We start from the raw sequence: 26,205 nt of genomic DNA, 5'->3' as shown, positions 1-26,205 counted from the left end.
GGCCGAGCACATAGTGTCCCCGATAATGACACAAGGGAAAGTTAACAAGATCCTGCTTTGCCATGGGATTGAGATGGGAGTTGATGGCCTCCTTGCCCGACCTCCGTTGGAAGGAGAGCGGAGTTGTGCTCCTCTCCAAGATGACTATGGGGCTTGGAGTGATGAGCACCTAAAGGTTGGTGCATTCCTCCCATCGGACCAGTACTTCATATATTTCCTGAACTACGTCAAACTATGTAACGCCCTGGGTATGCAAGACCATTACACTGTGTGTTTATAAAGGTGCAAGACTTGCTAATCAAGTCTTTTAGTTAGAAACGTGTTACTAAAACCATAATTGAGTTAGGGTTAAAAGATTTTGGTCATAAAAGATACATTTCATTTAGATAAACATTTCGTACATGGGATCCCAAAAGAAATAGAGTTTAAAAGACAGTTTACAAAAATTCCAGGTTGTAAACAAGTACTGGCCACTCTAAGGGCAAAACAGGCATTAAGGCTTCTCCTGTCCTGTACCACTCCTTGGCCGTGGCGGCCGATCAGCTGACTATGTACATTCAGCCTCAAAGCTCTCCAACTCAGGAATGGTTCACCTTGCTCTTGCCTTTACCTACACCACGAAGCACCCATGAGCTGAGACCCAGCAAGAAAGCCACAATACAGAGTATAAACGGTAAACAACAGTCAGATATTTCATGAATTATCAATCAGATACAAACAAGTCATATTGCCCATATAAACAATGATATCAATCTACAAGCCAATAATCAGTTATCCAGATAACATACTCGCCACAACCATCAGTTTAAACAACATTAAACATATCACACCAAAATCCAGGGTCGGCGCCCTTAGGCCGCACCCTCTGATTATCTCATTGACTTCGACTCGCTTAGGCCGAGCTCAGTGATTATGCACTTAACCTCAACTACCAGTGGCCGAGCCACGCCCTATGCGCAAATATTGTTTCTAGCACTCTTAGGCTGTTTATCACATGTCCCCATGGCATAATACTATCTCATGACATCACATAAAAATATAGGGAACTCTTAGTCCCGACATATTCACATAACCGGGTGCAGTTTGTTACCTTTGATTCCGATAGCTTTGATTAGTGAAATCGACCTTCAAGCACGATCCCGTCCGAGCCCTAGTGTACACCTAATCACAGCCATAAATTAGAACCATCACTAAACTTAAATTCCTTAACCTAACCTCGGGACCAATCCCGAGCCCTAAGGAAGCCCTAATTCAACCAAATGGGGTGGTGGTGTAATGACCCAACTATTTCTAAGAATTAGATCATTAACCCTACTAGACATAACTACAACTTTGAAGAGAGCATACATGAGGAAAATTCATAACTTTATTGAAAACTTTAAAGTAATATTTGTAATACATAAATGAGCTCATTGTTTTAAAATAAAACATAACCTTAAATGAAATTGTTTACAAAGCTAAATGCGGAAAATACATAAAAACGTAATTTGAAGAGACTAAAGAAAATAACGTCATCCTCGAATCGACACGCAGCCCATCCAATCCATTCACCTAAACACACACACCAAGCTTCAAAGAATCCTTCCGCCTTTGTATCTATTTTCCTGCATCACACTAAAAAGAAAAAGGAATGAGCCTAATGCCGAGCAAGGAAAATCTACCAACAGATATATAACATCAAACGTAAACATAAGATCATAACAAAACATACACAATAAAACATATATTTCAACTATAACCCATGTACATGGTAAATATTGGAGTTTGCTAGCTAAGCAACTATAAGCCTCAAAATACAATGAGGTTTGCTAACTAAGCAACTATAAGCCCCAAGAACATAAAAGTGTTGGGGATTGCTATTTAAGCAACTATAAGCCCCAAAACATATATATCATAACACATAATAACATATCATAACATAACATATTATAGCATAATCATAACATATAAGCATATAATAACTATCCTATTTTCCTTACCAAAACTGGGATTTTTTAGAACAAATGCGGGATTTGGAACACTCCTAAAACTAGCAATAAAAATGGTGAGTATTTCTAAAGGGTAAAGAATAATTGTGGAAACTAAACCTTCAAAACAAAACTTACCAAGGAAGATCTTTAAGTTTCAAGAACCTAATAAAAAACCAATATCAAAAGTTAGGATCTGAATAAAAGGACTAGAGAAAACTAAAGATTTTTAATGGATTGAACTTAAAGAATAAGAGTACCTTAGTTGACCTTATGTATTGGTCTAACTCTAATACCGAAATACACTAAACCTCACTTCCCAAGTATTTTATAAAGCTTAAGAATGGCAAAGCTTTTTCCCAACCCAAGTGTATATCACTCTATGGTAGTACTAGCATCTTGGAGTCTGATCACAGCTGAAGAATGAGTGGAAGGGCTGGGTACTAAGTCCTATTTATAGAGTTCTAGGAATAAATATCTTCTTTTTGGCTTTGAATAAAATTAATGAATAAAATTGAAAATAATTGAATATTCGTCAATCAGAGGCTGAAGACTCGATCAAAACTATCCAGGGGCAGGTCTAAGGAGTCAAAGCTTATTTTAAAAATTAAAAAAAAAAAAAAATCTACTAATGGCGATATATTGCCCCTATGTGGCGATATATCAGCTCTGCCCTATTCCCGAGCCTCTGTTCGTACGATCGTGCAACATCAACGTGTTTTCCGTATTCTTTGACAGGCGATATATCGGCTCCCAGCTGCGATATATCGGCATACGTAAATATTTTAAACACGCAATTGCACTTTTTCAGCATAATTAAGGTTGGATAACTGCTTTGATTGAGTCAAACTACGACCGTAACAGTTTCTGGTGAAGATTAAAGCTTATATTTCCTTATTTTATCATTAAAATACTAATTCCTTAATAATCATGCTTATGACAAGTGTCATATTCTTATTGGCTCCATCTAAACCTTAGGTTATAATAAGAAACATATTTAAGACCAGCAATATTAATCAAACCTTATGTTATAATTAAGATTCTTAAACTATAGGTTAAACTTATAAAATCCATAACTATTACTAGGAGTTTCCAACTAAGTCCCGGTTTGAACCAAAATCCACGAAATCTAAAATACTACAACTACTACTAACTAGCTAACTAAGTAAACATTCTGAGACTCTACAATTCTCCCATACTACAAAGAATTTCGTCCCCAAAATTTTCTTACCAAAAAATTCCGGATACCAAGCTTTCATGTCCTCCTCCAACTCCCATATTTCCCCCCGTTCAGAACTATTTCTCCATAGGACTTTGACTATCGGAATATTCTTAGATCGTAATTCCTTCATCCCTCTATCTAAGATGCTAACCGGCTGTTCCTCGTAATTTAAGTCTTTCTGGAGTGCTATCGTATCATACTTGAGGACGTGAGATGGGTCTGACACATATCTACGCAACATCAAGATGTAGAACACATTGTGACTAATGGCTAATGCTGGTGGTAAGGCTAATCTATATGCAACTGCTCCCACTTTTTCCAATATCTCAAAAGGAATTATAAACTTGGGACTAAGCTTTCCTTTCTTCCTGAACCGCTTCACACCTTTCATAGGAGATATTCTTAAGAAGACTTAATCTCCGACTTTGAATTCCACATCACGCCGCTTGGCATTCGCATAATTTTTCTAACGACTCTGAGCAGCGAGCATATGCTTTCTAATCAGCGCTACCATATCCTGAGCCTCTCTAACAGCTTCGGCTCCAAGTAGTTTCCTTTCTCCTACCTCATCCCAATGTAACAGCGATCGACACCTCCTTCCATAAAGCAATTCATAGGGTGCCATCCCGATCATTGACTGGTAGCTATTGTTGTAGGAGAATTCTATCAATGGAAAGTACTTACTCCATGATCCTCCGAAATCAAGTACACAAGCGTGCAACATATCTTCTAAAATCTGCATGGTACGTTCGAACTGACCATCGATCTATGGATGAAATGTTGTACTAAGACTTAACTTGGTGCCCATAGCTTGCTGCAAGCTTCTCCAAAATCTCGATGTAAACACCGATCCTCTATCGGATAGTATTGTCTTTGGGATTCCATGCAGTCTTACTATCTCTTGAACATAAATATCTGCGTATTGTTCTGTTGTATAGGAAGTCTTGACATGCAGAAGATGAGCTGACTTGGTTAATCTATCTATTACTACCCAAGCCTAGTCGTGTTGCTTATTCGTTCGTGGCAAACCCGTCATGAAATCCATAGCTATATCATCCCATTTCCATTATGGAATGCTACGTGGTTGCAATAAGCCTGCAGGCTGCTGATGTTCTGCTTTCACTTGCTAGCATACCAAACATTTAGACACGTACTTTGTTATATCCTTCTTCATTCCTGGCCACCAATACATTGCCTTAAGATCCTGAGTCATCTTGGTCGACCCTGGGTGAACTGAGTATGGGGTGCTGTGCGCTTCTTCTAGAATATTCATCTTAATCCCTTGATCATTCGACACGCATACCCGATCCTTATATCTCAATAAACCTCGACTTGATATTGAGAAATCTATGGCCTTCCCTTCTCTAACTGCATCCATATGTGCTACTAACGTGTCATCATGCCCTTGCCCAATCTGTATTTCTTCTAACAGACTTGATTGTATGGACAAGTTAGCCAGTTTACTAATGACTACTTCTATTCCAGCATTGATCAGCTCTTGCTGTAGCGACTTTTCTATTCCGGATAATGATTCTAGACTTTCATAATTCTTCCTACTTAGCGCATCAGTAACTACGTTTGCCTTTCCCGGGTGGCATAAGATTTCGCAGTCATAATCCTTCACTAGTTCTAACCACCTATGCTACCTCATGTTGAGCTCCTTCTGAGTGAAAAAATACTTTTAAGCTTTTGTGGTCCGTATAAATCTCACACCGTTCTCCATAAATATAGTGGCGCTAGATTTTCAACGCAAAGACCACTGCCGCCAACTCTATATCGTATGTTGGATAGCGTTGCTCATACTCCTTTAGCTGTCTTGAGGCGTAGGCTATCACCTTGTCATTCTGCATCAGCACACAACCCATCCCTTCCTTCGACGCGTCACAATAGACTACAAACTTGTCATTGGGTGTCGGTACACAAAGTACTGGTGCTGAGCATAGCTTATCCATTAGCAACTGGAAACTGTCTTCACACTTATCCGTCCAGTTGAACCTTTGCTGTTTCTGAGTCAAGTTGGTAAGTGGAGTGGCTCTTAGAAAATCCTTCTACAAACCTCCGATAATAACCTGCTAGTCCTAGAAAACTTCTTACTTCAGACGCATTCTTTGGTCTTGGCCAATCCTTCACAACCTCTACTTTAGATGGGTCTACAACAATTCCGTCCTTGGATACTATGTGGCCGAGAAATGCTACCTGTGAAAACCAAAATTCGTACTTTTTGAATTTGGCGTATAGTTGACGCTCCTTTAGTCGCAACAAGATTAACCTTAAATGTTTCTCATGCTCGACTTTATCCTTTGAGTATACCAAGATATCGTCAATGAATACTACGACGAATTTATCCAAGTAGTCCTTAAAGACCCTATTCATTAAATCCATAAATGCGGCTGGAGCATTGGTAAGACCGAAAGACATGACTAGAAACTCGTAATGCCCATAACGAGTCCTAAAAGCTGTCTTGGGAGCATCCTCTTCTCGTACCTTGAGCTGATGATACCCGGACCGTAAATTAATCTTTGAGAACACAGTCGCTCCTTGGAATTGATCAAACAAGTTGTCAATCCGGGGTAGCGGGTAGTTGTTCTTAATCGTCACCTTATTCAGCTGGTGGTAATCTATGCACATCTGCATACTCCCATCCTTCTTCTTCACAAACAAAACCGGTGCTCCCCATGGCGAATGGCTCGGTCTAATGAAACCCAAGTCTAGGAGTTCTTATAGCTGCGTCTTTAACTCCTTGAGTTCAGTAGGTGCCTTCCGATATGGTGCCTTGGAGATAGGCTCGGTGCCCGGAACTAGTTTGATTGTGAAGTCAATTTCTTGAGTAGACGACAACCCTGGTAAGTCGTCAGGAAATACTTCTGGAAATTCCTTTACAATATGAACGTCTCCAACTTTCAGCAGTGTTTCTTTTACCACATCCGTGACGTTAGATAAGAATGCCTGACATCCTTTTTATATCATCTTCTGAGCTTTGAGTGATGAAATAAGCAGTGTCCGTAGACCTAAAACCTTTCCCATAAGGCATAGTTTCTGACCGTCAGGAGTTTCGAACATCACTTAGTTACGTTTGCAGTCGATGGTTGCGCCATGCCTTGCTAGCCAATCCATTCCAAGTATCACGTCTAAGTCTTTAATCTCCAATTCTATCAGGTCTCCTTCTAGTTCTATGTCCTCAATCTTGATCGGTATGCCTCACACTATCCGTGATGATAGGACTACTTCACCCGAAGGCAACTCGGTTACAAACCTAGTTCTAAATTTTTCATAAGGTTTGTCTAGTTTCTCTATCATTCCTAACGAGATATACAAATGAGTGGCTCCTGAATCAAATAATACATAACATATATTATGGAGGATAAAAACCTGACCTGTAACTACTTTATTGCTAGTGTCAGCTTCTCCTTGGGTTAAGGAAAATACCCTGGCAGGAACGATCTTGTCTCCTCTTTTCCCCTCTGGCTTGAGCTAGGGGCACTCTTTCTTCTGGTGACCTTCCTGACCATAGTTGTAGCCTCCCTTCGTGTTTTCACGGCACTCACCCGGATGTCTCTTTTGGCATTTAACACATTGTGGGTATTCTACATAACCCAGCCTATTGCCTCCATTATTTGTCTGTGCCCTTTTATCGTTGTTGATCTGCTTATTGTCAGGATGCCTTCTCTGCTGACCATTACTATTGTTGGACTGCTGGTTGTTGTTGTTGTGGTTGTTCTGACCATTCAGAGGTTGATTTGACTGTTTAGGCTCAGGCTTACTGGCCTCCTCTTTACTAACATTCGCTCGAAGCCTTTCCACTTCTATTGCCGATTCTATAACATCGACATAAGTAGTATTTCCCAGGTTTGCAAGCTTAACCCCTAGCTCAATCTTTGGTCGAAGCCCTCTAACGAACTTGGTCAACCTCAGAAAATCAATTGGAACCATTTCTGATGCAAACATAGCTAATTGGTCGAACTGCCGAGCATACTCTGCTACCGTCAAGTTGCCCTGCTTTAGACTAGCGAACTCCTTGACCCTTGAAGCGATGACAGCTGAGTTGTAGTACTTTTTGTGGAACAGCTCCACAAATCTGGTCCAAGTCATGGTTGCGACATCGTGAGTCTGCTGAACTAAATCCCACCATATTCTAGCATCTTTTTTTAGCAGAGACAAAATGTAGGATATGCGGTCTGCGTTGCCGAGATTCATGTGTACAAGGATCGGCTCTACATTTCTGAGCCATTCCTCTGCCTCGAAAGGGTTGATTGTCCCTTCAAAGTTTGGAGCGTGTTGCTTTCGAAATCACTCATAGATAGGCTCCACATGTTGAGCTGGGTTTGGCGCATAGTTTGCCATTGGCCATCCCCCATAAGGACCTACTTGATGGGGTGCTTGAGCCATATGTTGAGGCTGTGGTTGCGGCTGAGGCTGAGTCTGAGGTTGAGCCTGTTGTCGTTGCTACTGCAGTAATTCCTCAACTTGCTGCCGAAGCCTGGCAATTTCTGCAGTGTTTTCGATCGGCGGCGGCGACACACCTTCATTAATAGCAGCATTGGTTGCACGCCTTCCCCTTCTTTGAACTGGAGGGACTTCATTCGTCTCAGGAATGATGTTGGAGGCATTGCCATTGTTGCGAGCAGATCTTCTGAGTGACATCTTCAACAGAGTTCTAACAGTTGAGAGAAACATGTTAGAACTTTCCTTAATAGGCTCTAAAACAAAAACTTAATCTAAACATAACTCGGATCTATTAATTATGACTTCTTATGAAAAAAAATTATATACGCCTTTTTTATAATTAGGGTGTGTTTCTAAACTTAGAAAAATAAGCCATCTTTATTATTTTCTAAATGTGTTTCTAATTATCCTATATGACTTAATTCTCAGGCTCGAAACTCATCGTTGTTCCAAGGTTAACCATACTGAGGGAGGGCTGGGATCAGTAAAATCATTCCCACTACTATGGCCCCCTAAATCTTAATATAGAACTCTGGTTCATTGATTTGTATGCACCCTCACTGAACTTAGTCATTATTTATTATTTAATATGATAGCAAAATAAAGTCAAACTCATACATGTCATCAAAATAACAATGATATTAATTTGGAAAAATAGTTTTCACTAAGTACAATCATAAAATAAATAAAGAAACTAATCTATTCTAAAAATCAGGATCTTCTACATCAGATCCTTCATCTAACATATCGTCATCTATTTCTTCATAGTTATCATTTTTGTGAGCCTAAAAAATTCCTCTTGGAAGATTCGTAAAAATTCTATTCTTTTGTTCTTGTGTGAATTGGAATTCCATCTTAGAGGTAAACCTAATTATGAGAAAATAATGTCTCATAGCCGGTGGTATTGTATCTTCAACATCTATTGTCTCCCATATTTCTTCCAAAGTAGCAATTACAAAAGGAAAATCTCTAAAATGCCTAATTACTAAAATATATTGCTCCATAGCTCTCATCGTTATTTGCTTAGTTGTTTGGAGATGAACTATTTGAATATGGAATAAAAGAAATCTCCGAGTGATTCTTTCCAATATTCCTACTGTATTCTTGGTTCTCTAATCCTTTTTAAGGCCTTAACACTACTACAAAAAAGGTTTTTTAGGACTAGCATTGCGAGTCCTAAAAAATTTTTTAGGACTCGCGGGGCGCGAGTCCTCTATTTGAGAGCCTTAAAAACTAAGGTTTTTAGGACTCATGTTGCGAGTCCTAAAAGATCTTGCTGAGTGCCTTTAAGTAAGGTTTTTAGGACTCGCGTTGCAAGTCCTAAAATGATGTTTTTAGGACTCGCGCTGCGAGTCCTAAAAAATGTCCGCGAGTCCTAAAAGATCTTGCTGAGTGCCTTTAAGTAAGGTTTTTAGGACTCGCATTGCGAGTCCTAAAATGATGTTTTTAGGACTCGCAGTGCGAGTCCTAAAAGAATGTTTGTGAGTCCTAAAAGATCTTGCTGAGTGCCTTTAAGTAAGGTTTTTAAGACTCTCTTTGGGTGCCCTTAAAAGTTATAATTTTAATTTTTTAAAAATTTATTTATTGTTATTTTAAATTAAAAATTATGATTTAAATAAAACATTTATACAAATTAATCTAAAAATTTATAGATTAAAATAACAAAACTTATTAAAATTATAATCGTCTTGACCTTAAAAAACATGTAACTAGATTTACAAAGTAAATAATTAACCATTCAAATAAAAATCATTTACTCTAATAAAAATTACAAATATAATAAAACACTAAATTCATTGTCAAACAACATATATTTCTTCTTCTTGTCCTTGTAATCAGTTTTGTGCAACATGAACAAGTTATAAGTATACTCGAGTATTCTTATACGAGTTGTTCAACTTTATCTTGTATTTCTCAAGTTTATGTTGAAGTGACTTGAGTGCAGCAGCTGTTGTGCTCTTTCTCTCTAGTTCCCGAAACACTAAAAGTTGTAGCTCTTTATTAAAAAAATGCACACACAATGATACAATATACAACAATTCATTCTGGAACAACAAATTCAACAAACCCAAATTATTTAAGAGAAAATCCTGAATGCATTATAAATCATGAATACATAATAATGTTGTACTGATGATGAAAAGCCACTAAAAACTAAATTTTGACATAACTTTACAAGGAAACATATAAAGTTGCATTAAAACTATACTCGACTGACTAACAAAGAATAATGACCTTTGTCCTCGAAAGAGATCATGTAAAAATTAAAATATTTACCTCAAATTTATGAAGCAGTTTTATCTGTTAAGTAGAACCCTAACTTTGAAAGTGTACCACAACAATAACATAAAAATTGGTTAAATCCTTTATGCCAAAACCTGCAACAACACCAGTGAAGTTCTCTTATTTTCTGAAACTAACACTCTTTCAGCTTTTATTATTGTATTTTACTATGTTCGTTTTCTGTTTCAAGCTATATTTTAGCATACTAAGATCGTCCCTTGATCTCTAATCCTTGTATTTTTTTCCCATGATTAATACAAAGAAGTTTCTTTTCAAAAAAAAAAATTAATATGATAATAATAAAGTAAACATACCAGTTTTTGCCTCAATAATGGGTGCAAAGATTCTCTAAGAGCCTGAGCAGAAGCTCCAATTCTAGAAGATTGTGCCTGAGCCAGAGCCTCTCTCAATGAATATGGCTGGCTAGGAGAACTTAACTGAGAATTTACTATTTGCCACAAATATCCATTTTCAGGTGTTCCCTGAGGCTGCATGAGTGGGATTCAACATTAGCGTTATACGTAAAAATGAGTAGCTTCTTACAACTCATGTATCAGGGATTTGGACAATGCACAAAACTACTTAGAAAAAGTAACTAGTACCTACTGTTTGACAATATAAGGATGAACAGATGACCTCAAAACAATCAGTAAGTAATTAAAAAAACATTATTGATAGACAAAACACTGGAAGCATCGATTTCTTGATTTAAGACCACAATAAATTAACTCACTCTGACTTCTTGTCTTGATGCCTCAGACAGATAATTGTTGATTGCCGGAGAAAGTTTATCAGAGTACTTAGGGGAAGCAGGTGCATCCCCAACAGGACTACGAGAACTAGAACCCATAAGCATGCCATCAGCAGACCTTCTGTGCTGTAAAAATGAATAATAGAAAATCAGTGTCACAGGCAGTGGCAAAAGAAAGAGTGAGAATCAACAATAGCTAAATTACTGTACATTGTTAACTTACTTCTCCTATTATTAGAATATTACTTTTACCCAACATGAATAATATATAAAAATATAGCATCCATTCTAATACCATGGTTAAAGGGTATACTTCTGGAAACCTTCTATGCAATAAATGGCTCCATAGTAACAAGTTTTTCCTTTATCATTCTTAGCCAAATGATTAACATTCTTATATTGCATAAAGCCCAAAAGAGGTAATCATGACCAAAAAATTAAACACAAGGAAACAAATGACAGAGAGGACAAAACTCTAAAGATGTGCACATCCAAGTTCAATTGACCCTCCCTTTGAATCAACTCAAGAACTAAGCAAAACCAAAATGTTTGTTTACATGCAAAGAATGTGCATTTAAAGAACAAGGATAACCAAACTTTTGTCATTCTGAGTAGGTCAATTTTCATCGTCAAGTGGCATATATTATTACTCATGTCTCAGTTAAATAAAATTAAGGGGGAAAAATCCTGGATATGGACTTGCAACATTTGGAGATCAGAAAGTTATATCATTTGAGGGCCCCACTTTGGTGCATTTTGCCATAATTTAAGCTACCACGTCAATTTTATAAAAACTTGTAAACTTGACAACCATTCAAAATAAGATAGAAAATAAATAAAAAGATTATATGTATGCATGGTTTATACTTTATAGAACCCAAACAAGTAAACTAAATGACACCAACAGTCAATCACAAGATCAAAGAGGTAAGGGAAATATCAAGGAACCTCAAAAAGACTTAGGCATTCCTCCATGAGTTTGAAAAATAATCTAGTCCTTGCAATGCTCTGCTGCCATGCCTTCACAAGTGATGCATCATCAAGATTGTGCACAATTTGCAAAATAACTATGAGAACTTCACGCTTTTCAACAGCATTAAGGTTGTAAAAAACAGGCATCTCATCCAAAATCTGCATAGACCACATCTCTAATTAGTGAACTAATTGGCGATAGAACTTTGATAATTATACTGTATCATTACATAAATAATTTATTGTTCAATAGAGAAATATTAGCTTGAGCAGTTACAATCTAAGAATATCATTGTGAAATACATAGTTGTTTATATGCAGCATTCCCTCATAAAGCAAAAATAAAGCTTCGATGGCACCATTTACCTGGCCAATAAGAGGAAAATACAGTTGCGCAATATATAGTTTATCTTCAGGCTTCTGGTATCGAGCATCAAATTCATGCTTGCACATAAGGACCACCAGAATTCTAGCAGCCTACACAGACAGGCTTATATGATTACAAATTACAACAGAAATAAAAATATGTAACTGCATCTCACATGAAACTTATTACACTACAAGGGTACATAAACAAGCCAGGGTCAAAGGATGATTTTTACTATTTTTGTTTTCTGTTTCAAGCTATATTTTAGCTTACTGAGATCGTCCATTGATCTCTAATCTTTGTATTTTTTTCCCATGATTAATACAAAGAATTTTTATTATTTTTTTAAAAAGATAGCATATATAGAATCCTAGCTACCCATATTAACAAATAGTTGTTCAATTAGACAAATCATCAAACAGCTGGAGTGCAATACCAAAATGAAGCAATATATAAAAATTGGTTTTCACTACCTATAATTTGATTAATACAACTTATAAAATGATCAAAAGAAAAGATGTGTAGATACCAGTGATATCCAGCTAGTGGAGCAAACTTGAGACCAACTCGAAGAAACTCTCCATTTAAGCACTCCTGCATATGTATAGTATAGCATATATATATATATACAGTATATACACATAAGTAGCTACCATGTTATACTAAGAAAAAGCTCAATATAATAAAGAGAGGCCACGAAAGAGCTATATAATTATAAATATATATTATATTTAATCATCTAACAATAATAATCACAAAAGGCAGTAGTAATTTGAGCACACAAAAACTAGAATCACTCATAGTTTCATTAAATCATATTCTGTAGTTTCTTTGCATCAATTTCTCAAACACTTGAAGAGCATCAACCATTAGTTTAAGAGATCCATATGCCCTGGTTTCCTTACACTACTTTCCAGCTCAAGACAAAAAACATCCAAAAGATAATATCAGAAACTAACCCGAAAATTTCCTAGAGTTACAAGAAAATTTTAAGATAAACAAGCAAAAATTTAAATCCCAAATCACAGCCACCAAGCCAACGAATCCCAAATCTCAAAATACACCAAGCCAAATAATTGGAATACATCAAAGCCTCCAAACAACTTCATACAAAACCCTACAAAACAGAATATATAGGCATTATAAATCTATTCATATATATAATATTTATACATATATTTCTCAAATCTATATACATATGGAAAAAAAAATTGTTAAAGAAAGCATACTTACAGCAGAGACCACCGTCGCAACCCCTGCGAGGCCACCGCTTCACCAGCTGCGACAAATTAAGGGGCATACCTCAGATTGTTCAATGCCCCAACAGTCATTTAGTTGTCCAAAAGTAGAGCATGGAGGCTTCTGCTCGCGGCGGAGAACGGGCCACCAAGCCCCAACGAGCCACCAAGCCTCCGCGCCATCTAGCCCCAACGAGCCCCCAAGCCTCCACGTCCGCCCAGCCCCTGCGTCGTCGAGCCCAGACCCTAGACCCCCCCCCCCCCCCCCCCCCACTCGCCGTCGAGCCCAGCCCTCGAGCCACTAGTCGTTGCTGTCAAGCCCAGCCCCAAGCCCCCTGCCGCCGAACAGCCCGACCCCCTTGCCGCCGTCGACCACCATTCCCCGAGCCCCTGCCGTTGTCGTTAGGGCCTAGCAGAAAAAATGGGATAAAGAGAGGGAGAAAGGAAAGTATCGGGTGGGAGAAAGGGATTTGGGTATATGTATATATTTTTTTATTTTATAAATAAAAATCAGATTATATTATTTAGATAAAAAAATGTGATTATAAAACTCCCAATTTTATACTCCTAATACTATAAAAAATAATTTTAAAAATCACAACTATACAAATTCTTTTCAAACTTATAATAATTGTTATTTAAAATTTACATTACTATTTAATTTAAATACTAGGTAAAAGTGCACTTTAGTTAACTTTATTTTAAAAATATATTAATTAATTTTTATTAATATTTTTTTTAATTTTCATATAAATTTTAAATAAATAAATAATGCCATATATTATAAAAATTATAACTAGTAAATTTATATATTAAAATTATTTTAAAATATTTTTCCAATCAATAAAACAATTTATTTTTAACTAATACTAATTTTATAAATATGTTAAACAATAAGTGGTTTTATGCTCTTTTACTAACAATTTTAAGGACTTGCTTTGGGAGTCCTTAATACTCTTTTAGGACTCACAAAGCAAGTCCTTAAAAGTCACCATTCCTAATTTTTCAGCTCAGGTGTTTTTAGGACTCGCTTTGCGAGTCCTAAAAGAGTATTAAAGACTCCCAAAGCAAGTCCTTAAAATTGTTAAGTAAAACACTCATTTTTTAGCCCAGATTTTTTTAGGACTCACTTATTTTTTTAGGACACTCATTGCGAGTCCTAAATTGTGTTTTTTCAGGACTCTCAATGAGTGTCCTAAAAACTCCATAAATATTTTTAAGGACTTGCATTTATGTGTGTGTCCTAAAAAAGTGTCCCGTAAAGGGTATTTTGTAGTAGTGTAATGGCTCGGATATCATTATATGATAAAGCTCCATCCATATCTTTAACTGAAAACATAAGACTAAAATGTTAGCTAAAACACATAAACATAATAACTAAAACATAAATACTTACATTGGCGGTTAGATTCAGAGCTTGAGCGTGTGTATCAAGGAGAATTTCATGTAAATGGACCGTTTCTCTGATACCAACTATAATGACCCAACTATTTCTAAGACTTAGATCATTAACCCTACTAGACATAACTACTACTTTGAAGAGAACATACATGAGAAAAATTCATAACTTTATTGAAAACTTTAAAGTAATATTTGTAAAACATAAATGAGCTCATTGTTTTAAAATAAAACATAACTTTAAATGAAATTGTTTACAAAGCTAAATGTGGAAAATACATAAAAACGTAATTTAAAGAGACTAAAGAAAATAACATCGTCCTCGAATCGACACGCAGCCCATCCACTCCATTCACCTCAACACACACACCAAGCTACCAAGAATCCTTCTGCCTTTGTATCTATTTTCCTGCATCACACTAAAAAGAAAAAGGAATGAGCCTAATTCCCAGCAAGGAAAATCTACCAACATATATATATATATATAACATCAAACGCAAACATAAGATCATAACAAACCATACACTATAAAACATATATCTCAACTATAACCCATGTACATGGTATATATTGGGGTTTGCTAGCTAAGCAACTATATGCCTAAAAATACAATGAGGTTTGCTAACTAAGCAACTATAAGCCCCAAGAACATAAAAGTGTTGGGGTTTGCTAGTTAAGCAACTATAAGCCCCAAAACATATATATATATATATCATAACACATAATAACATATCATAACATAACATATAAGCATATAATAACTATCCTATTTTCCTTACCAAAATTGGGATTTTTTTAGAACAAATGCGGGACTTGGAACACTCCTAAAACCAATAATAATAATGGTGAGTATTTCTAAAGGGTAAAGAATAATTGTGGAAACTAAACCTTCAAAACAAAACTTAGCAAGGAAGAACTTTAAGTTTCAAGAACCTAATAAAAAACCAATATCAAAAGTTAGGATCTGAATAAAGGACTAAAGAAAACTAAAGAGTTTTAAAGGATTGAACTTAAAGAATAAGAGTACCTTAGTTGACCTTATGGATTGGTCTAACTCCAATACCGAAATACACTAAACCTCACTTCCCAAGTATTTTATAAAGCTTAAGAATGACAAAGCTTTTTCCCAACCCAAGTGTTTATCACTCTATGGTAGTACTATCACCTCGGAGTCTGATCACAGCTGAAGAATGAATGGAAGGGCTGGGTACTAAGTCCTATTTATAGAGTTCTAGGAATAAATATCTTCTTTTTGGTTTTGAATAAAAATAATGAATAAAATTGAAAATAATTGAATATTCGTCAATCAGAGGCTGAAGACTCAATCAAAACTATCCAGGGGCAGGTCTAAGGAGTCAAAGCTTATTTTAAAACTTAAAAACAAAAATAAAAAAATATCTACTAATGGCGATATATCGCCCCTATGTGGCGATATATTGGCTCTGCTCTATTCTCGAGCCACCGTTCGTACAATCGTGCAACGTCAACGTGTTTTCCATATTCTTCAACAGGCGATATATCGGCTCCCAGCAGCGATATATCGGCATACGTGAATATTTTAAACACGTAATTGCACTTTTTGAGCATAATTAAGGTTGGATAACTGCTTTGACTGAGTCAAACTACGACCCTAATAGTTTCTGGCGAACATTAAAGCTTATATTTCCTTATTTTATCATTAAAATACTAATTCCTTAATAATCATGCTTATGACAAGTGTCATATTCTTTTTGGCTCCATCTAAACCTTAGGTTATAATAAGAAATATATTTAGGACTAGTAATGTTAATCAAACCTTATGTTATAATTAATATTCTTAAACTATAGGTTAAACTTATAAAATCCATAACTATTGCTAGGAGTTTACAACTATGTCCCGGTTTGAACCAAAATCCACGAAATCTAAAATACTACAACTACTACTAACTAGCTAACTAAGTAAACATTCTGAGACCCCGGGCAAAACCTTTAGAAAATACCCAAATATCCATTTCTGAAGACAAGGTAGCGCTACAGTGCCACAAAGTGGGTGCTACAGCGCTACAAGCAGAGACAAAAACGGCCAGGAAAACCAGGCCTAGCGTTGTAGTGCCCTAATGCTAGCACTACAGCGCTACTCTCATCACAAGAATACCCCCTGAATATCCCTTCGAATTTCCCCGAGCCAAACTTCCCTAAAACCGCTCCAAACTTCAACCACACTTCAAAATAAGCCTACCATCCACTACATCTCATCCCACATGGCCCAACAACATCAAAGTTGGCCACATGCACCATCAAACATAGAAAAACAAGAATTGAACTGAAAACTCAAGAACTCATCAGAAAAACCAGAAATAACCCAGCAACTCAGATGATCAAGCTCAGAATTCCTTACCTTTGATGGGGAATTCGACCCTAGGTTGTCCTCTAAGCCTTTCTAGCCTTTAACTCCTCAATTCCAAAGCTTAATTCCCTTAACTTCCATCCAAAACCCAAGTTCAGAAATCAATTCTAACTAAACTCATAAAACTCATCAATACATTTAAACCTTACCTCAATTGAGTAGCTAATTCCTGCTAAATCCTCTAGCTTCACCAAGGACCTTAGCCCTAATCTCTAGCCTAAGCTTCCTTTGAGTTACAGCTTCAAAAATCCTCAAGAGATGGTGAAGGAAGAGGAAGCTAAGTGGGAGAGAAAGGGGTAAGCTCAATGTTCTGTTTTTCCTTCTTCTTTTCTTTTCCTTCATTTTCTAAAACTTTCTAAAAATTCCACTAAGTCTATAAAGGTAGAATATCACTTATCCTCTTTTAAACACCTAAAAGACCATTTTTCCCTCCCATTAAAACCTAAGCGTTAAAACATTCTAAGGCATTTTGGTCATTTGTTCCCAATTCCTGCTAATTCCTCGAGTGTCCCTAATAATTATCGCTTCAATCCCGACACCTAACTAATCATCAATTATTTTCCTCAATGTCAAATATTCTCCAATATATTTCCCAAATTCCCATAATTTCCCCCAGGCTCCCCCGAGCCAGCTATAAATCCCCACCGTGACTTTTTCGCTAAACCGCTCACTAGGATCGCCTCGAGTCACAAGCTGCAAATATATCCACATAATAATGTGGTGTCAACAATTTATCACAAATAATTATATTTATGCCCTCAACGGGCCAAAATTACGAAATGCCCTTTTATTCTAATCAGGGCCTACATGCATACTAATACTCATAATCATGCATCTCATATATCCAAATAATCATATAAGCATGCTTATCACATAGTCATGCATTTAATCATTTAAATCACACATAATCCAGTTATGCCCTTCTGGCACACGAATCAAGGCCCTTAAGCCTTATTATTAATTTTGGGTCGTTACAACTATCCCCTCCTAATGAGAATTTCATCCTCGAAATTTACCTGAATAACTTGGGATACTAATCCTGCATCGCTGACTCAAGCTCCCAGGTCGCCTCCTCGACCCTACAATTCCTCCATAACACTTCAACCAGGGGAATCGTCTTATTCCGTAGGACTTTATCCTTCCGATCCAAAATCTGAACCGGTCGCTCCTAATAGGATAAATCTGTCTACAATTCCAAGTCTTCATACTTTAGCACATGTGTCGTATCTGAGACATACTTTCAGAGCATAGAAACATGGAGTACATCATGAACTCCCGACAACGACGGTGGCAAAGCTAACCTGTAAGCCCCCTGTCCGATCCTTTCCAGGATCTCAAAAGGTCCAATGAATCTAGGGCTCAACTTGCCCTTCTTCCCAAATCTTCTCACTCCTCGTAGTGGTGAAATTTGCAAAAACACATGGTCCACAACCTGGGACTCCACGTCTCTACGCTTAGGATAATCATAGCTTTTCTGTCTGCTCATTGAGGCGAGCATCCTAGCTCGAATCTTCTCAATAGTTTCATATGTCTTCTGAACCATGTCCGGCCCCAAATACTTCCTCTCACCCATCTCATCCCAATGAATGGGTGATCTACATCTCCTCGCATATAACATCTCATAGGGAGCCACTCCAATCGTTGATTGGTAACTGTTGTTGTATGAAAACTCAATCAACAGGAGATACTTACTCCACGATCCCTCAAAATCGATCACGCACGCTCGAAGCATATCCTCCAACACTTGAATCATCCTCTTAGACTGTCAATCAGTCTGAGGATGAAAGGTCGTGCTGAACTTCAATTGAGTCCCCATAGCTACCCCAAAACTTGGAGGTAAAGATAAGATCCCGGTCTGACACTATGGACTTAGGAACCCCATGGAGACATACAATCTCCCTCACATATATCTCTGCATACTGATCCACTGTATATGTCGTCTTCACTGGAAGAAAATGAGCTGACTTGGTGTATCTGTCCACTATCACCCACACCGAGTCATGAAGCCCTACAGTCCTGGGTAAACCTCCCACAAAGTCCATCGTAATATCCTCCCATTTTCACTTGGGAATACCGAAAGGCTAAAGACACCCTCCTGGTCACTGATGCTCAGCTTTCACCTGCTAACAGGTTAAACATATGGCCATGTACTCCACCACATCTTCCTTCATCCTGGGCCACCAATATAACGTCCGTAGATCTTGATACATCTTCGTGGTTCCCAGATGAAGTGAGTACGACGTAGTATGAGATTCATTCAATATCTCTGGTCTAATTCCTGCATCAGTCGGAACACAAATCCTGCCCTGATACCGTAGCAGACCAACCTCAGAAATAGAATAGTCCTTAGCTACTCCCGCTAAGACATTCTCTTTAACCTCCTGTAATTGAGCATCTACCAACTGACCTTCCTTAATCCACTCTAGCAGGGTCGACTACAGAGTAATGTTGGCTAACCGGCCCACCACCAACTCTATCCCCGCTCTGGCCATCTCATCAGCTAACTATCTCAAAATCTGAGTGGAACTATATAACTGACCCAGGCCCTTCTGGCTCAATGCATCTGCCACAATGTTGGCTTTTCCTGGATGGTAAAGAATATCACAGTCATAGTCTTTTACCAACTCTAGCCAACGCCTCTGCATCATGTTCAAGTCCTTCTGTGTGAAGAAGTACTTCAAACTCTTGTGATCGGTGCCGCCAAACTTTCAGTGAGAATACCACCGCTGCTCATACTCTTTCAGCTATCGTGACGCATAAGTTTTAACCTTCTCGTTCTGCATCAACACACAGCCCAAACCCAACCTTGACGCATCACAATAGACTACAAACTTTCCTCCCTCCGAAGGAAGACTCAATATAGGTGCAGTAATAAGTCGCTGCTTCAATTCTTGGAAAATGTTCTCACACTTGTCTGACCAGACGAACTTCAAATTCTTCCATGTCAATTCTGTCATTGGTGCCGCAATCTTCGAGAAGCCTTCTACAAACCGTCTGTAATAACCTGCTAACCCGAGGAAGCTCCGAACCTCTGAGGCGTTCCTTGGCCTCGACCAATCTCTCATTGCCTCTACCTTAGATGGATCTACCTTAATCCCATCTGTACCAACAATATGTCCAAGGAATGTCACTTCTGGTAGCCAAAACTCAGATTTCTTAAACTTAGCGTACAACTGATGCTCTCTTAACCTCTACAGAACCTGTTGAAGATGAAACTCGTGCTCTGCCTCTGAACTAGAATACACCAAAATGTCATCGATGAAGATGATAACAAACTGATCCAAAAAGTCCTTGAACACCCTGTTCATTAGGTCCATGAAAGCTACTGGGGCATTGGTCAAACCAAACGACATGACCAGAAACTCATAGTGTCCATACCTCATTCGGAAGGCCGTCTTTGGTATGTCATCGTCCTTGATCCTTAGCTGGTGATAACTAGATCGAAGATCAATCTTCGAGAACACCATCTTACCTTGCAGCTGATCGAACAAGTCGTCAATCTTTGGTAGAGGATACTTATTCTTGATAGTAAACTTGTTCAATTCCCTGTAGTCTATACACATTCTCAGAGTCCCGTCATTCTTCTTCACAAACAAAATTGGAGCCCCCCATGGCGAGTAGCTCGGCCTGATGAACCCCAAATCTAGAAGCTCCTGTAACTGTATCTTCAATTCCTTCAGTTCTGCTGGTGCCATTTTATATGGTGCCCTTGACACTGGCTCTGTCCCTGGCACCAACTCAATAATAAACTGAATCTCCCTATGCAGCGGCAGCCCCGGTAAGTACTCAGGGAATACATCCAAGAACTCACAAACCAATCTAGTCTCCTCGGCCCTATAGGCAAAACCCTAGTGGTATCCACCACACTAGCCAGAAATCCCATACATCCTCCTTGTAATAAATCTCTGGATCTCAGCGCTGATATCATGGGTACGCAGGGTCCGTATACCGCTCCCACAAAGACAATGGGATCATCGCCCTCTGGCTCAAAGGTCATCATCTTCTTCCTACAGTCAACAGTAGCTCCATATATAACCAACCAATCCATACCTAAGATCATCTTAAAGTCCTCCACACCCAATTCAATCAAGTCTACTGACAATTCCCCACCGTCAACCATCATTGGCAGTGCTCTAATGCACCTCCTAGAAATTACCAGTTCTCCTGTAGGCAATATAGTCCCAAACCCCGCAATATAATACTCACTAGGTCTACACAGTCTATCAATAACCTTACTAGAAACAAATGAATGTATAGCACCAGAGTTAATCAATACAGTATAAGGAGAGCCAACACTAGAAAGTTGACCTATCACTACCAAGGGACTGGCCTTGGCCTCTGCCTGCATCAAGGTGAACACTCGAGCTGGAGTCAAGCTGTCCACCTTCCCTGCTTCCCTTTTCTTCATTGTTGGGCAGCTTTCTTGAGGTATCTTACCACCTTGCACACATAACAGGCCTTAGCTCGACATTTGCCCGAATGGCATCTTTTGCACCTCGTGCACTCAGGATAGCTCCTCCATGAGTCTCCGCCTCCTTGACGGCCACCCTGAGTACCCCGACCTCTCCTATCAGGACCAGGAGTTATCGAAGCATCAAGGGTCTTCCTCTTCAGATCACTGGGGCCTCCGCCCCTACCAGATCCAGAGTATGGAGGCACCACCCTGCGACCCTCCTGCCTTGCCGCACTCTCCCTCCAGATCTTGTTCTTTGCTTCCTCAGAAGTAAGAGCCTTCTCAATAGCCTGGGCATAAGTTGTCCCCCCAGGAACTATTGTAATCCTCACATCTCGGGCTATTATAACATTAAGCCCTTTGATAAATCTATCTTTCCTAGCTGCATCAGTAGGCACAAAGTCTGGTGCGAACTTTGCAAGTCTGTCGAACTTCAGGGCATATTCTGTAACTGTCATATTGCCCTGAACCAATCCCACAAATTCATTAACCTTTGCTGCCCTGATGGCAACATTGTAATACTTCTGGCTGAATAAATCCTTAAACTCTTCCCAACTCAATGTAGTAACATCCTTGGTCGGTTATGCCACTTCCCACCAGACGCGGACATGCTCTCTCAACATATATGTAGCACAAGATACTCTGTCATGACCCTCTACCCTCATGAAATCCAGAATAGCAGTGACCATAATCATCCACTGTTCAGCCTTTAGTGGATCTGGTGCTCCCTCAAAAGTTGGAGGATGCTCTTTCCTGAACCGCTCATACAACGACTCCCATCTATTCCCAACCTCAACTGGCTGTACAACTAGTACCACTGCAGGTGGCACAATAGAGGCAGCTCTCCCTGACGGAGCCTGCTATCTCAGAAGTCGGATCTGCTCATCCTGGCTCTGTAGCCATGCTTTCATGTCGGCCATGACCTGCTGCCAGTTCTTAGGGATTGGCAGAGGGGTCTGGCCCTGTTCATCATCCCTTGCGTCAGACCTACTGTCGGTAATTCGTATAGATCGTCTTGGACGCATAGCTATCCAAGTTAATCTACAATCAATGACTCGGCGATCAGACTATGATGACAGGGTAATAATCCTTCCATAATCCACCATTGGAACTCAATCATTCACAAGCAATCAAGATATAATAGTTTATTCAAATGTTCATTCACATACATAGCAGTGCTGATCAGCATGCCTCGATATCATCACATCGTAGTCAAGGGCCAGGCCCTATAAGTATATCATGCTTCCTATTAATCACACAAATATCAACATTCATATTCCTTTCTAATGATTTAAGCATATAAACATGTATACACAATTACTAAACCCTGAGTCGAGCTTGTCATTAGCGGCGAATGTACATATCCAGCCAGTGTTCGGAAACCCTTAAAACTAGGACGCTCTGATACAAAGTTGTAACGCCCTGGGTAGCCAAGACCGTTACACTGTGTGTTTATAAAGGTGCAAGACTTGCTAATCAATTGTTTTAGTTAGAAACGTGTTACTGAAACCATAATTGAACTAAGGATAAAAGATTTTGGTCATAAAAGATACATTTCATTTAGATAAACATTTCGTACATGGGATCCCCCCAAAAAATAGAGTTTAAAACACAGTTTACAAAAATTCCAGGTTATAAACAAGTACTGGCCACTCTAAGGGCAAAACAAACATTTAGGCTTCTCTTGTCCTATACCACTCCTCGGCCATGGCAGCCGATCAACTGACTATGTACATTCAGCCTCAAAGCTCTCCAACTCAGGACTGGTCCACCTTGCCCTTGGCTTTACTTGCACGACGAAGCACCCATGAGCCGGGTCCAGCAAGAAAGCCACAATACAGAGTACAAACGGTAAACAACAGTCAGATATTTCATGAATTATCAATAAGATACAAATAGGTCATATTGCTCATATAAACAGTGATATCAATCTACAAGCCAATAATCAGTTATCCAGATAACATACTCGCCACAACCATCAGTTTAAACAACATTAAACATATCACGCCAAAATCCAGGGTCGGCGCCCTTAGGCTGCACCCTCTAATTATCCCACTGACTCCGGCTCGCTTAGGCCGAGCTCAGTGATTATGTACTTAACCTCTGCTACTTGTGGTCGAGCCGCGCCCTGTGCGCAAATATTATTTCCGACACTCTTAGGACATTTATCACATGTCCCCATGGCATAATACCATCTCATGACATCACATACAAATATAGGGAACTCTTAGTCCCGACATATTCACATAACTGGGTGCAGTTTCTTACCTTTGATTCAGATAGCTTTGATTAGTGAAATTGACCTTCAAGCACGATCCCATCCGAGCCCTAGCGTACACCTAGTCATAGCCATAAATTAGCACCATCACTAAACTTCAATTTCATAACCTAACCTTGGGATCAATCTTGAGCCCTTGGGAAGCCCTAATTCCACCAAACGGGGTGGTGGAATCAAACCTCGAGCCCCCGGGCAAAAACCCTAAGAAAATACCCAAAAATCCATTTCTGAAGACAAGGTAGCGCTACAGCGCCACAAAGTGGGCACTACAGCGCTACAAGCAGAGACAAAAATGGCCAAGAAAACCAGGCCTAGCGTTGTAGTGCCCTAATGCTAGCACTACAACGCTACTCTTAGCACAAGAATACCCCCTGAATTTTCCTTCGAATTTGCCCGAGCCAAACCTCCCTAAAACCCCTCCAAACTTCAACCACACTTCAAAATAAGCCTACCATCCACTACATCTCATCCCACATCAAAGTTGGCCACATGCACCATCAAACATAGCAAAACAAGAATTGAACTTAAAACTCAAGAACTCATCAGAAAAACTAGAAATAACCCAACAACTTAGATGATCAAGCTCAGAATTCCTTACCTTTGATGGGGAATTCGACCCTACGCTGTCCTCTAAGCCTTTCCAGCCTTTAACTCCTCAGTTCCCAAAGCTTAATTCCTTTATCTTCCATCCAAAACCAAGTTCAGAAATCAATTCTAACAAAACTCATAAAACTCATCAAAACCTTTAAACCTTACCTCAATTGAGTAGCTAATTCCTGCTAAATCCTCTAGCTTAACCAAGGACCCTAGCCCCAAGCTCCAGCCTAAGCTTCCTCTGAGTTACAGCTTCAAAAATCCTCAAGGGATGGTGAAGGAAGAGGAAACCGAGTGGGAGATAAAGTGGTAAGCTCAATGTTATGTTTTTCCTTCTTCTTTTATTTTCCTTCATTTTCTAAAACTTTCTAAAAATTCCACTAAGTTTATAAAGGTAGAATATCACTTATCCTCTTTTAACCACCTAAAAGACCATTTTTCCCTCCAATTAAAACCTAAGCTATAAAACATTCTTAGGCATTTTGGTCATTTGTTCCCAATTCCCGCTAATTCCTTGAGTGTCCCTAATAATTATCGCTTAAATCTCGACACCTAACTAATCACCAATTATTTTCCTCAATGTCAAATAGTCTCCAATATATTTCCCAAATTCCCATAATTTCCCCCAGACTCCCCCGAGCTGGGTATAAATTCCCACCGTGACTTTTTCCCTAAATCGCTCACTAGGATCGCCTCGAGTCACAAGCTGCAAATATATCCACATAATAATGTGGTGTCAACAATTTATCACAAATAATTACATTTATGCCCTCAACGGGCCAAAATTACGAATATGCTCTTTTAATCTAATCAGGGCCTACATGCATACTAATACTCATAATCATGGATCTCATATATCCAAATAATCATATAATCATTCTTATCACATAATCATGCATTTAATCATTTAAATCACACATAATCCAGTTATGCCCTCCGGGCACACTAATCAAGGCCCTTAAGCCTTATTAGTAATTTTGGGTCGTTACAAACTGGCTCTGTTCCAGCACCTGCCAAACTCGTATCAAATTTTGGCGGGGTTAAAATATGTATTTCTAAGGCACGAGTGGGAGGTCCCTACTCTGACATATATTATGTATTTCTTCCGCCTCAAGGCCAGTCCCGACTAGAAGGGGTGAGGTGATGGATTTCACTACCTCACTCGCTTTCCCAACTCAACATCCGTCATCGACCTTTCCCGCCACTCAAATGACTATACAGATTTGTTCTTTATGTCAAATGGGTTCAAGAACTACGAGCACTGATACTTCAACCACCCTCGTAAGTCTTCTATCTTTATGAATTCAGCACGTGAACTTATCACTTTCACACTTTTTTTTGTTTAAGTATTCTTACTGTGTTCATTCCTTGTGCGACTATATTCTCGAGGACAGGGCGACCTGAGAACCTTGGGATCAATATGAGACTTTGTCTAGTCTTCCTCCGAAGGAGGAAGACTTCCGTCAGGTTGTGAACGATGCCACATGGTGGCCTGCAATCTGATAAGCAAGGGCTAGATGCTGGTTCTCATGACCCGAGGTCCTCTTCCTGTTATTCCCGAGCTCCCCCCTCCTCAAGAAGTCTTGCCAGCCATTGAAGACATTGAGGAGGAAGAACATGTGGCACCGCTAGTGCACAAAAGGCGAGCTCCTGAAGATAATCAAGGTCCAGATCCAAAACGAGCTGCATTCGGGGCAGCAGCCGCCCCTTCAGGCCAAGGTAACCCATATAGAGAGTTTGATCGGGCTGCTGCCAGTTTTAGGCTAGTTCGCTTCAACCCCAACCAACTCGTTAGTCGCAACCCTACTGACCCGAACCTAAATACAACAGTCATTCCATATGTGGATCATTTG

The 26,205-nt window shown here is 39.0% G+C and overlaps 1 protein-coding gene across 4 annotated transcripts; it reads right to left on the bottom strand.

The window, feature by feature from the left end:
- Window positions 1-10,168: 10,168 nt before the first annotated feature.
- LOC133823371 (guanine nucleotide exchange factor SPIKE 1-like) lies at window positions 10,169-13,439 on the bottom strand. 4 transcript variants are annotated; one of them, XM_062256063.1, is made up of 6 exons: window positions 13,235-13,433; window positions 12,535-12,599; window positions 12,005-12,115; window positions 11,615-11,797; window positions 10,649-10,792; window positions 10,173-10,403 (listed from the first exon to the last, which is right to left on the bottom strand). In XM_062256063.1, the coding sequence occupies exons 3-6, from the start codon at window positions 12,089-12,091 to the stop codon at window positions 10,188-10,190; spliced, it is 630 nt and encodes a 209-aa protein (XP_062112047.1). In that variant the 5' UTR covers window positions 12,092-12,115; window positions 12,535-12,599; window positions 13,235-13,433; the 3' UTR covers window positions 10,173-10,187. The 4 variants fall into 4 exon arrangements, with proteins under 4 accessions (XP_062112049.1, XP_062112048.1, XP_062112047.1 ...); XM_062256062.1 differs by having other exon boundaries at window positions 13,239-13,433; XM_062256065.1 differs by lacking the exon at window positions 12,005-12,115 and having other exon boundaries at window positions 10,169-10,403; window positions 13,235-13,439.
- Window positions 13,440-26,205: the final 12,766 nt, after the last annotated feature.

Source organism: Humulus lupulus, chromosome 3 (assembly GCF_963169125.1).
Source record: "Humulus lupulus chromosome 3, drHumLupu1.1, whole genome shotgun sequence".
In the NCBI taxonomy this organism is placed as follows: domain Eukaryota; kingdom Viridiplantae; phylum Streptophyta; class Magnoliopsida; order Rosales; family Cannabaceae; genus Humulus; species Humulus lupulus.
This window is presented reverse-complemented; position numbering and strand designations above follow the sequence as displayed.

Bases quoted from the DNA above. Each gene is read 5' to 3' on its own strand.
- LOC133823371 (XM_062256063.1), bottom strand. From the start codon at position 12,091: ATGTGCAAGCATGAATTTGATGCTCGATACCAGAAGCCTGAAGATAAA. The intron at 11,798-12,004 runs GTAAATGGTGCC...TGGTCTATGCAG, and splicing joins ATTTTCCTCTTATTGGCCAG to ATTTTGGATGAGATGCCTGT. The intron at 10,793-11,614 runs GTTCCTTGATAT...TCATTTTTACAG, and splicing joins AATGCCTAAGTCTTTTTGAG to CACAGAAGGTCTGCTGATGG.